The sequence below is a fragment of the Misgurnus anguillicaudatus genome, chromosome 13 (assembly GCF_027580225.2).
Source record: "Misgurnus anguillicaudatus chromosome 13, ASM2758022v2, whole genome shotgun sequence".
Taxonomy (NCBI): Eukaryota; Metazoa; Chordata; class Actinopteri; order Cypriniformes; family Cobitidae; genus Misgurnus; species Misgurnus anguillicaudatus.
The window spans coordinates 6956313-6969650 of NC_073349.2; the positions used below are offsets into that span (position 1 = coordinate 6956313).

Sequence of the window (13338 nt, forward strand, 5' to 3'; positions counted from 1 at the left end):
TGGTGCTGCTAGCGTTACAGAAATGATACACTTCATCTTTATGTAGTGTAACAGTATGCATGCTTGAAATTATTTGTCAGTTGTGTTTCTTTATTTCTAAACCGTAAAATCAACTGAAACTTGTAACTTTTTGCTGTAGCCTCCAAGTCTGAGAGTGAAGAGAGTGAACCAGAGATCAAAACCAGCAAGAGCAACCAGAAAATGACAGCCAACTCTGCCTCCATGTTTCAGACTGGAGGGGAGAAAGAAAAAGACAAAAAAAAAAGACAAGAATAGCAGTAACAAGGAAAAAGAGAAGAATAACAAGAAAAAACGTGAGTGAACACAAAGTCATTATACTGTATGAAACAACCACAAAATGTTTTACAGGATTAAAGCCAGGGGTCATATGTGAGTCATAAGCAGTGTTGGGGAAAGTTACTTTTAAAAGTGATGCATTACAATATTAAGTTACTCACAAAAACGAACTAATTGCATTACTTAGTTACTTCTCATGGAACTTTCATGTTACTTTTTAGTTACTTTTGCGTTACTTTTTCTTGGCTGAGGCTTGATCTCTTTTAGGCCTTGAAGGTGTTTTTTATGACTGAAAAGTTCTGCATTCAGAAATTGCATATTTCATCACAAAAATGTCGAGCTCTGGCCTGCCATCTCAGTTTATGACTCAAACTGTTCCCACACAGGCGATTGTCTCAACATCCTGTGATATTGAGCGATTTTCTCAATATTTAGATTTTTTTGCACCCTCAGATTTTCAAATAGTTGTATTTTGGCCAAATATTAACCTATCATAACAAATCATACATTAATCGAAAGCTTATTAAGATGATGTATAAATCTCAATTTAAAAAAAATACCCTTATGACTGGTTTTGTGGTCTAGGGTCACATATCTTACTGTATATAAATAAGCTTATATGCCAGGTTGCCAAACATCCCATTGAGGATATGGGCAGTCATGTGTTGTCAGGGTTTCCCGCAGCACTTTGCAGTTCGGGCGGCCCGCCCAAGCTGGGAAACCCTATGCCTTAACTAGGTCATCCAAAAAAATAAAAAAAGCTGCACAAAAGGCCGTCAAGTGCATCTCGGACAATAGTGCGGACGGGCTTCACACCGCGAGCGGGCACGCGTGCCACACGGCCAAATGAGAGAAAAAACATGGTCCTTCACTGTCTGGAGGATAGCCAGTTGATAAAACGCGTGTCTGTGAGAACTGTAAGTGGATTTATGTTTTGGGTTTATTTAAGCCTGTTGTTGTATTAGTCTATAGTTCTTGCAAATTTAAAGTAAGTTAGCTGGTGAGTTTGTTGTTTGTGCAACCTGCTAGCTAGGTTTCACGTGCCTGTTGATGAGATATAATTGTTGAGCGCTCTTGTTCATGTTATTTATGTGCATTATTTACATGCTACAGTAGTTACACTCCTTTAAGATAATGTGATTAAAGGGGGAAATAATCAGTTTTTACAATCTACGTATCATCGTTCGCCAGACATTCTACAAATCTGTTTCAGTTTGTGTTTATTAACCCTTTAGTTTCACTTCTTTATGCAGCTATTGCTGATAGAGGTTTCTGTTAAAAACATTTAATTCATTAATAATGTAGTATGTGTTCATTTTCTGTCATAGTTTCTTCAAAATTAAGTTTTATTTGAGTGTTTTAAATAAAAATATTTTAATTTTCATCATGACGCGTACGCCCCGCTCCTTTGACTCCCATGCCCCCGGCCACGCCCACCCGGTCAACCCTACCACTAATTAACCCTATTAACTAACTAATTTTCTGCGGGAAACCCTGATTGTGTATTGGATTTTTGACATCAGACATTCAACAAGCAGTTATTTCGGATACTGTAATATTTCAATAGAGGATCTCTTTGGACAGCATAGTAAATTCTTTAGATCGGACTACTCTTTGTAGTTTCAAGTTTTAATCATATGACTACATTAAAAGGCGGGGTGTGTACATTTTTAAAAACACTTTGGAAAAGGTAGTCAGGCCAAGTACCAGAACACACTTGTAGCCAATCAGCAGTAAGGGGTGTGTCTACTAACAGACATTGTTGCCTGGGTTGCGTATGTGTGGGGCGGGTCTATCAAAAGGTGGTCCAGATTCGATTGGGGTAGGGGCGTGTTTGTTTAGGTCATTGGCTTTCAGAGATCATGGACTCTGCCTTTAAGATGCATTTCTCACAATTGTCATTTTCACAGCCAAATCTGATGAAAGTGAAGATGAGAATTCAGATGTGACCAAAAAGAAAAAAGGCAAAGGAAAGAAAAATAAAAAGGTAAGACTCACTGAGGATGATGTGAATTATTTGTGTAGTGCTAAATGCAAAATATCAACTCTCTGACTTTGGGCATTAGGAGCAGAGGCCTCCATCTCCAGAGATTGAGTTTGATGACCTTGAGGAGTTTGTTCTTCAACCTGCACCTCAAGGTATCACCATCAAGTGCAAAGTGACGCGAGACAAGCGGGGCATGGACAGAGGCTTCTACCCAACCTACTAACTTCATTTGGACAATGACAAAAAGGTGAACTAAACCCAAGATATTTCCCCTAATAGAGTTGACTGTGTTCATTCAAGTAACGAATACAGATAATACATTAAAAAAATGAATCTATTTCTATGACCTACATTAAGATCTGATTACACTTTTAATTCATGCTGTACTACAAATCATTTTTATACACTCTAAAAAGTTTTCTACACTCTCAGAAAAAAGGTACAAAAAGCTGTCACTGGGGCGATATCTTTTAAAAAAAGTGCACTCTTGTACCTGAAAGGAACATATTGGTACATCTTTGGTACACGCTCACTGTAAAAACTGTAAAAACTTTCTGTAGAAAAAATTACAATATTGCTGGCAACAGTTTTCCAGTAACTTACTGTAGATTTAAATGTATGTTATTTACTGGCAACAGTTTGTTCAAAGATAAATTAACATTAAACATTAATAAGACTTTATCTTCACAGGAAAAAACTATAAAACAGTATTATGTAAAGCATTTTTGGCATTTTTAAAAATCAGAAAAAAACTGCAAATGGTTCCCAGAATGCTTTGCATGAGATGTTTTGTATCATTTTGTTATGTAAAGACAAAGACTTGTTAATTTTTTGTACATTCTGGTAGGTACATATCTGTACCTAAATGATACATATTAGAATCTTTATTAAAGGTAGGGGAGAACCGGGGCGAAAGTAAGGGGGGTGGAAGTAACAAAGTGATTTTCTCAAAGCCCTGATAACATTTGCATCCCAATCTATGACAGCATCTTTAGCATGCAACCCCTGACAGAGCTGACAAACATTGCGTTATTTCATCACCGTTTTGCGCGTGTAGGTCCAGAAAGCTGTTTTCAACAATGATAACTAAATACCTAAAGCAGTCATTTTTTCCTTATAACGCGTTGTGTTTCTGGTTTCATGTGTTACAGTACTGATCAATCTACAGGTTATTTAGTGCTCAAACACATCCTGATGTTTGTCTTCTCAAAGTTTTTCAAAATAAAAGTAAATCGAGTTTAAATGTCAAGAGTTCCTGTCGTGACGAAAGTAACACTTGTTACTTTTGACCAGCTGCTAATATTGTAATATTACTCTAATTTAATTTAATTTTCATAGTGTTCATACTTTAAAAAAAGTTTTATTCCCAACAATTAAAGTTTGTACTGTCGGGATGCTTTTGAAACATTTGATGAAACTGAAATTTAAAATGAAAATGTAATTTAATTATTTTTTGCATAGATAAAAGTCAAAATAAGTTTGCAGTTACATATTACAAGGTCATATTCATGTTACAAAATAAAAGTTTGTTTGCATAATATATTTGTGTGTGTATTGTGTGTAATTATTATGTATATATATATATATATATATATATATATATATATATATATATATATATATATATATATATATATATATATATATATATATATAACTACACACATACATGTATAAATTTGAAGAAAAAATGTATTTATGTATAATTATTAAAGGATTTATACATAATATAAAAATAATATAATATAGTATATTATTATATACAAAATAATTACATATATATATTATGCAAAAAAAAATACTTTTTGAATGTGATTTAGGGATGGGCAATATAAACGATATGCAATATAAACGATAGAAAATTTACATACGATAGAGATTTTAAATCTATTGCACTATCGCGATAATGCGTGTTGATGACACAATCTACCCGCGAACTTTAGAGCCACGAGCTGCAGCCGAATAAACATGGTAAACGCGTCAGCGAAACAGAGGAACTCGTGAAAAAGACTGATGCAACATCTATTTTTTGGATTTAAGCCATAAGTTACATAAGTTAACTGCTGCTCCACGCACGAAATTGGCATTATGGTCTAGTAATTGTGAAACATGCAGTATATATATATATATATATATATATATAATATATATATATATATATATATATATATATATATATATATATATATATATATATATATATATATATATATATATATAGTAGTCAACATTTGAAGTGGATCAAAAACATTCATCAAATTTGTCCTAAAACAAGAACGGGTATTGAATATTGGGTTTAAGAAAACTTTTAGAAAAGGTTTTGATCCACTTCAAATGTTGACTAGTGTATGCTGTATAGTCCCCACAAGCATTTAAAGTGTTTAGTGTTATAAAAATAATTAACTGTGTTTTTTAGCAGATAGATCTTGTGGCTTTATCATTTTAAAAGTAGATCACCACACGAAAAAGTCTGGACACCCCTGCTGTAGAGTGTGTCAGGCAAAAGTTCCAGCTAAGAGAGGTAACAAGACTAATCTGGCCATAACGGTTTACTTTTACTTACTTTTTTAGCAGTTTGGCTTTTGTAAGGGTCTATATAACCTGTTCTGAAACGAGTCTTTGAAATTATTATATCGCAATACATATCGCTATCGCAAGAGGCTGCAATGTATAACGCAATATAGATTTTAGGCCATATCACCCATCCCTAATGTGATTGCAATTAATCTTTAGTAAAAACAAGTGTAACACAAACATTTATTTTGTGTTGTTGTGTTACTTTTGACCCACCTGTGTGTTACTTTCGTCCCAGCTGACAGTCAAAAGAGTCAAAAGTAACAATGCGCTTCTTATTGTATGTTTAAAGTGAAATTATATTGAAGTCGTTTTACATTAGATCAAAATTCCACCTGGTGTTGAGATGTTGACCACAGCAAAAATGTCTAAATAAAGTCTGTCTAAAACATTATCTTTTACAATTATGTTTTTCTGAAAAGTGATATTTTCACACATGCTCTCCCCTACCATCCCAAAGGTACAACTTTTGTATCTTTCTTCTGAGAGTGTAGTGAACAGAAGTGTAGTGAAGTAATATTTTGGAGCATATTTCTAATCTTGATCTGTATTACGATTTCAATAATAAAGCCGTTTTGGATGCCCCTTGGCCTTTCACATCTGTCCTACAGGTCTTTCTATTGGCTGGTCGAAAAAGAAAGAAGTGTGCAACGTCAAATTATCTGATCTCCATAGATGCCACTGACCTGTCGAGGGGTGGTGATAATTTTATCGGAAAGTTAAGGTAATGTTTGTCAGTTTAATTGTAAACGGTATGTTTATGTCTGCTTGATGTGAAACTATACTTTCATTATTTAGGTCGAATCTCATGGGTACCAAGTTCACAGTGTTTGACAACGGTCTCAACCCTGAACGCGCCCTCAGGGACATGTCCAATGCTCGGCAAGAGCTAGCTGCTATTATTTATGTGAGTGCTCACTTTAATCAATTACACATTCGTTTTATAGGACTTTTTCAAGTCTAATGCTGGTGTTTCTTTTTTTAGGAAACAAATGTCTTGGGGTTTAAAGGGCCCAGAAAAATGACTGTGATTATACCAGGTATGGATGAAGACAACGAACGTGTGCCGATACGTCCACAAACGGTGAGTTTAGTTGCTATCTTATAACTTTGATTTGAACTGTGACATTTTGACATCACAAGACAAATTCATGTAATGGTAACTTAATGATTTGAGACACTTTTAGGTGAATTATTAGGAAATAATCCACAAAATAGTGCATTATTTTCTAATAATTCAACAGCTGTCGTTATATTTATAATTTCACAATCCAGCAATTTTACTATACATTCTAAAAAAAAATGCTGGGTTATTTTTAACATAGGGTTGGGTCAAAAAGGGACCCATCCGTTGGGCTATTTTAACCCAGAAAGTGTTTATATTTGACCCAACAATGGGTTAAAACCACCCAGCATAAGTTAAATTACAACCCAACAGGTTGGATTCGTCCCTTTTTGACCCAACATTGGGTTGAAAATCACCCAGCATTTTTATAGTAAAATTGCTGGATTAAAACTCATCCATGCACTGTTATTTTACTTTTAGGAAAATGACAACCTGCTTGCGTGCTACCACAATAGACAGATGGACAACCTGATTGAACTTCACAACAAAACTCCTGTTTGGAATGATGACACCGCCTCGTATGTGCTCAACTTCTCTGGTCGGGTCACGCAGGCCTCTGTCAAAAACTTTCAGATCGTCCACACCAAAGACAGTAAGTCATACAGGTTATATTGATCATTCGGTCGGTTTTCCTTGTCTTTTACTTGTAACAAAAGTTACAGTATTTTAATAAATTAAAATGGTATTTTATAAGTATCCAGCTCATTTTATACCGTGTCTGAGAAGTGCAAATCAAACTTTTTCCACACCATTGATGAGTTATCTTGTCAATTAAGAGATAACATGTTCCAGATTAATTTTTATGTTAATCTGCAATACCGTGATACCAATTTATGAAAAAAACTGAAGCCATAATGTTATTTACTAATTTTAAACTCTGTGTATGTTTTGATAATCATTCTGAATCTGATCTCTAACAAAATTCCTTCACAACAATGCAATTATTTCAGCTTTTTGCTAAAAAAAATATTTTTAAAGAAAAATACCCATATTTAAGAGTATATAAGCAGAGAAAAAATAAAAAAAAATTCTCGTTTTGTTTGTTTGTTTGTTTATTGAATTGATAGTGTAAAAGCAGAGGGTCTTTTCTTTCATTTTATATATTTGTATGTTTATATAACACAGTGCTTCTCAATTATTTTCTGTCACGCCCCCCCTAGGAAGAAGTAAACATTTCGCGCCCCCCAACTCTCTGCCGCGACTGTAAATAGTATAATTTGTCTATAAAATGACACATCTGCAAAACATTGTATCCTTATTAACATTAAAAAAACACAAAAATAGAATTATCGATCAACTTACAACAAAGAATAACTTTATTAACATTGTTTTTTTAGTCTGTAACGAAAAAAGACTTAAAATGCATCAATTTGCCTGAAAAAAAACAATCCTTATTTAAAGTATAATATTTTTTGACCATTTGATACTGAAAAATTAAATTAAATATAATCAATAAATAATAATAAAACTCAAGCGACTTATCAGCGTGTTTGGGGTGTAATGTCTTTAAGTGACAGTGCAAAAAAAAAATCACTTCCTGAAAAAGTATTTTCCCCGGGGTCTCCCGCGCCCCCCCTGGTGTCGCTTCGAGCCCCCCCTGGGGGTCCCGCCCCACTATTTGAGAAGCACTGATATAACAGAACATTTTCCTGGAAGGCATTTTGTAAAACTTTTGTGAAAATCACCAAAAAAATGCTAGGGGCAACTTTTAAAAAAATGTCTGGCAGGGAATGAGTTAAAAACACAAATGCAAATCTAAAAACAAAATGCCAATTCAAAAAACACAACAACAAATCTAGAAAAGGTAGATACATTGTGTGAATGGAATTGTTTCCGCTGATTGGACGACAAGATGCTGAAAATCAAGATCAAACACTACTTGCTTCACTAATGCTTTATACTCATTCTATTTCGGGTAATTTTGAATACAGTACAATAGCTAAACTATCACTAACTAGCCTATAATAATACTTGCAACCAGAGGTTGCGTTAGACTTTGGCTGTGTCCGAAAGCTCTAAAACGCCGGCTTTGGAGGCAGCATTCCAACGGACGAAGGCATCAAGGCATGTCCGGATCTAATGTTAGGTTTATTTCCTGACTCCTAAAATACCTTCATCATCTTGTGCCACAATTCTATGCGTGAGGAATGCAATTGGTCGAGCCTGAAAAAATGAAATGGCGGCCAAGAAAGCGGCTGGCGCACAAGTTTTTTAGTTTCACTTTTTACACCTTTTGATTGCATTTCTAGCGAGAAATTAGTATTGTAGTCTTCAAATATAGGGTTAGTTATCACAAAGGTGCTCTCTGTTTATATTTTAAACAGAATTCCATATGAAGGCTGTCCCAATGCTTTCCCCAGAGCTGCCTTTATGCCACCGAAGTCATTGCCTCATGAGCTGCCTAAAGGCCGGGGTGAACCTTTTTTCCGCGTTTGTGCAGCTTTCCAAGTATACTCCCCGCGGCTACACGCAGATGGCCGCGTTCAACACTATACGCAATACAAATGATTTCTTATTCAAATGATTACTCTACCAGGTCGACAGGGCAGCACTGATTTGGCGACATTTACAGTACATTAAAACATTTAGGATAGGTGAAGAAAAGTAACTGATCCACCATTGCAAACACAGTTTAGAACAAACAACAAGATAACAAAGAACATGAATCAAACATTATGGAAACAGACATGCTCCACAGCTTTCTGTTCTTGAAAGAAGTAAAAATGAAAGAAGAAAAACGATTTCCTATTTCCTTTGTATAATTGTTTGAAGTGGAGTGTCCTGTCTAAATATTTTCATGCGCATGCTCTGTTGTACGCGTACTGTACTGTGTCCGTGCAGTCTCATATTTTGGGCTGCAAAATGACGAAAATGGCGTCATGCGGACGGCGCGCATACACAGACGTCCCTAGTATATCTTCGGCTTGAGCTTTCGGACGCAGCCTTTATCATGTCTCACTTCACATGCTCAAAACCACGTGTAGCAAGCAGATGCATGAATGATGCGCATTTGACACCAACTGGACATGGGTGGGCGTTACATTTACAAGTTACGATAAATCACCTTTAAGGTGCGTTCACACTAGACGTGAATTAAGCGTTAAGCGCGAGTGAATTACTTTTTTAATCAATGCAAAGATGCCTTAGACATAGATAGAATGAAGCAAATTTCACACGCGAATGAAGCGAGTTAACTTTAAATGTTCAAGCTCCTAACAACGTGCGAATAGCGCAATTTATTTGCTTTATTCGCGTCAATGTCAAAATGGCGTATGGCTTTCAGATTTTTCTGTCACTGTAAAAAAATATTTAAAAGAAAGAAAATGTCCGGTTAACATGACCTCTGCCTGCAACCTCCACTGACACGAGGTTATTTGTTTCTGTCGCATCTCTTTTAAAACTTTTGCATATGATCTAGGGCTGGGAATCACAGAGTATACGATACGATATGCTACACGATAAATAACTCACAATAACTATTGTGTCACGGTGCAACGATTCTGCTAATAATTAGTGTATTGCTTGCTAATCTAATGTAGTGTTATAGAGTATCGATTTAGATATAAAATAAACTGTTATTACAGAATAGAAGCAATAATAATAGTGACGTGTAATTTATGATGGCAGTCTACTCATCAGGCTGTTGTTTGAGATGTTTGATCTTTTTCGCAGCACTTTATAATACATTATTGTGTGAAGAATGTAAACAGGTTGGATACGTTTGTGTGTGCGTGCTGGAGCAGCTCATGTGCCATTAACACAATATCAGACTTCATTTATCCCAATAAAAAGCATATTCACAATGTCTGAATTATTTCTTATCCTACTAGTCCACTACAGGAGTGGTTCTCAAACTGGGGGCCCCTGAGATGGTACCAGGGTGGGCATTTTATAAAATACATCAATTTATTATAAATTCTGTGTATTTAAAACTCATAAAAATAAGGCTACTAACCAACAGCACTACATTGCATAATTAAATAGCTTTTGTTTAATTCAAATTTTAAGTTTTGACAATTTTTATGTCATAAATTTTCTTTCAGAGACAGACAACGATACATCCTCATATCGATGTATTGTCCCAATTCCTTATATGAACTGCACTCGATTTGTCGTTGTGTTTTTTGACTTAGCATTTTTTTTTAGATTTGCCTTTGTGTTGTTAATTTGTTGTATTGATTTTAGATTTGTTTTTATTTTTTGCACTTCTAAGCCACCGTATTTTTACAAAATGTTGACAATGATATTACCAAAAATGGTGAATTCTTTATGATTATAAAGTGAAATATTTTGATTTCCAGGTAGCTACATTGTGATGCAGTTTGGAAGAGTAGCAGATGATGTGTTTACTCTGGACTATAAGTACCCCATGTGTGCAGTACAGGCCTTTGCTATCGCCCTCTCCAGCTTTGATAGCAAACTGGCATGCGAATGAAAACAAAGCACAAAGTCCCATCAATGCACAATAACCTCATCATTGGGATACAAGATGATGTAAATCCATTATCATTATTTGCAGACATTGGGGCATTTTTATGACTTTCAGTGTGCCTGAATGAGATTGGGACTCCAATGAGGTTAATACAGAAGTGTGTGCATTTATAAGGTGCAGGATAAATGCAGGCTTCATTCATTGTGTGTTTAAATATTCTGTTTGTTTGTGCGGGTGATTCTCACGAAAACTTGGTTTTAAAAATGTCAAGCATGAAAATGTAAAAATTGCTTAAATTTGCTTTTTTTCCCACCAGACATTGAAAAACAAAGTCTGGAGTAAATGGGAACATTAATTTAAAAACTTTTACTTATCATTTAACACTTTTTGTAACATAATTTAAAAAATTAGTCCTAAAAAATCTCATTACCGCAACAGTCAGAAAACATCAACACTGACATATTTTCAAAATGACATGACAAACCTGAAAGAACATAATTTGGAGATTCTGCACATGCATTTAAAATCAAAGTATTATGCTTCTATTAATTAAATTAACATTTAATAAGCATCTGTTGCAGTAATGATAATCAAAATGTCGTGTAAGCATTCTGACAAGACAATATTTCAAATTAACTGTAAAAAAATGATCTTACCTGGTAGCCATCTTGAAGTAACTGGTCCATGTGCTTGGTCACTCAAAATCAAACTTTATTCAAATTCTGTATGTGTGCTTAGACTGTTCTCAAAAAGTGTTGCGGAGGATGAGAACATCAGGCATGGACACATCATTTTCCTAATTTTTCTTCATTATTATTATAAATGAATATTCAGTAAATATTTTTTTCTGTCATCTAAAGTAGTCTAGCAAAACATCCATTTATTTTTTTCTTAATATTTTTGTGTTAATTTGTTTAAATTACAACATAACGCATGTTCAAACACAGCCGGACACATTGCGGTAATGAGAATTTCAGCAGAAAATGAGATAAAATTTCCAATTATAAATTCTTATGTTGAAATCACACATTGTGCAAGGTAGAACACAGTATTGTGTTAATTCTGATGCTTTTTAATGTTACTATATTACACATTTTAAAGCTAAAATCATTAGTGCCGTGGTGTTTCAATGGTTTCGTGAGAATCACCCGTGCAGATTTATTGTTGATGTCTAAGAATAAATGCTATGTTTTATATTTATTTCAAAAGCCTAAGATGTAAGACCTGATGCATGAATGTGCATTTAAAGCTTTTGTTTAGGCTTTAGGCATTAGACTAGGTTTAAGCAAATATTAGATAATAGCTCAAATGTTTGGGCATTTTCATTGTTTTTTATTGTTGTTTTTTATATATTTTTTGTGCATGCCATGTTTTTAAGTGATTTCCATTTATTCTCCAAACCCGCCTGTCCTCTGACATCAGAAAATCAAATGTTGATGACTTTATTTTGTTTTATAAGAATGCATATGATTTAGGTTAAAAGGTTATCAGACACCGTAAAAAAATATAACTATGTTACAAATTTAGGCTCATTGACCTTTACCTTTCAAATTAAACAACTTTAATATTGTTTAATGTCTTCATAATGTAATCATAATATGAGCTTAAAAAAAACGTGCAATGAATGATAACCAGTAAAGGCACCTAAATCAAATACTGGAGAAGCCTAAAATGTCCTTAGGGTGGCGCTGTTTCAACAAAGCTTTAAAGGTCTTCTCACCTGTTTGAATGTGCTAGTTTGAGCTGCCTCCTCTGTTTTATTAATCATTGTATAACTACTAGTGTAGTGCTAGTTTTGATTACTGTGGGGTTATCTCCATCTTCACCCAAAAAACTGCATGATTACACATCATGATCAAAGAATTCGGCAACCCTTACTGCGGTACATTATAGCAGTGGTTCTCAAACTGGGGGCCCGCAAGATGGTGCAGGGGGGCCCCAGTTTTGTGAGATTTTATAAAATAGATAGATTCTTCATAATTTCTGTGTAATTAGAGACAAATAAGAAAAAAAAGGCTACTAACCAACAGCAATATGTTCAAATTACATTCAAATGTCAAGTTTTATGTCAAAAATTTTCTTTAGGAGCCCCACAGAGCAATGCCAAAAAAGTTTGAGAACCACTGCATTGTAGGCTGATTTATTATATATATGATAATATATATATAAGGAGCAATTTCGGGACAGAACCAATGCTTGACCAGTGTTGGATGAGGTGGGAGTGGGGGGGGGCATTGTGAAACTTGTTTGGAGACAGTTGCTGTGTCTGAAATTGTTTACTCATTCGCAACATTCCCTGTATAGCATATGACATGAGTCCATGCAATTAAGCGGTGATGTAAATATTATGTGGCAAATATTGCAGACAAACATTAACCTTATTAACATCTGTGTGATAAATAATATTTGTGTGGCTTTACGCAGTGCTGTAAAGTAAAACGATAAAGTTCATTTTCTCAATGTTCATTTGTCACGTTTATTTTATTTGTTAAGAATAGTTCATTTTGTTTATTCAATAAATATTGTATAATATTTAAATATAGAAAAAGAATAAAACACTGAATATATAATAATATATATTTAGAGCTGCCTAGTGATTAGTCGCGACTAATCATTTGCAGAATAAAAGTTTTTGTTTACATATTAAATGTGTATAATAATTATGTATATGCACACACATGCATGTAAATATTTAAGAAATATTTGCATGTGTATAAAAATGTGTATATTTACATATAATTTATATCATATATAAATATTTCAACCCTATATCACGCAAATACGTGACTATTTCACGTATGGACCAACGTGAAAATGTCACGTTTTGCCGCGTTTGAACGTGAGCATGTCACGCTTTGTGTCACTGTCACGTATTGGTTACTCAACTTTTTTGTCCTATTTTCAAACCATTGTCACTTCGGT

The 13338-nt window shown here is 34.4% G+C and overlaps 1 protein-coding gene across 1 annotated transcript in view; it reads left to right on the forward strand.

The window, feature by feature from the left end:
* tulp1a (TUB like protein 1a) overlaps positions 1 to 12880 on the forward strand; it is a 30452-nt gene extending 17572 nt beyond the window's left edge. Inside the window, 9 exon segments of the mRNA XM_073874923.1 lie at positions 140 to 249; positions 251 to 314; positions 2208 to 2284; positions 2364 to 2531; positions 5470 to 5582; positions 5657 to 5765; positions 5844 to 5942; positions 6405 to 6576; positions 10286 to 12880. Of these exon segments, the coding sequence (XP_073731024.1) occupies positions 140 to 249; positions 251 to 314; positions 2208 to 2284; positions 2364 to 2531; positions 5470 to 5582; positions 5657 to 5765; positions 5844 to 5942; positions 6405 to 6576; positions 10286 to 10419 (1046 nt within the window). The 3' untranslated portion in view covers positions 10420 to 12880.
* Positions 12881 to 13338: the final 458 nt, after the last annotated feature.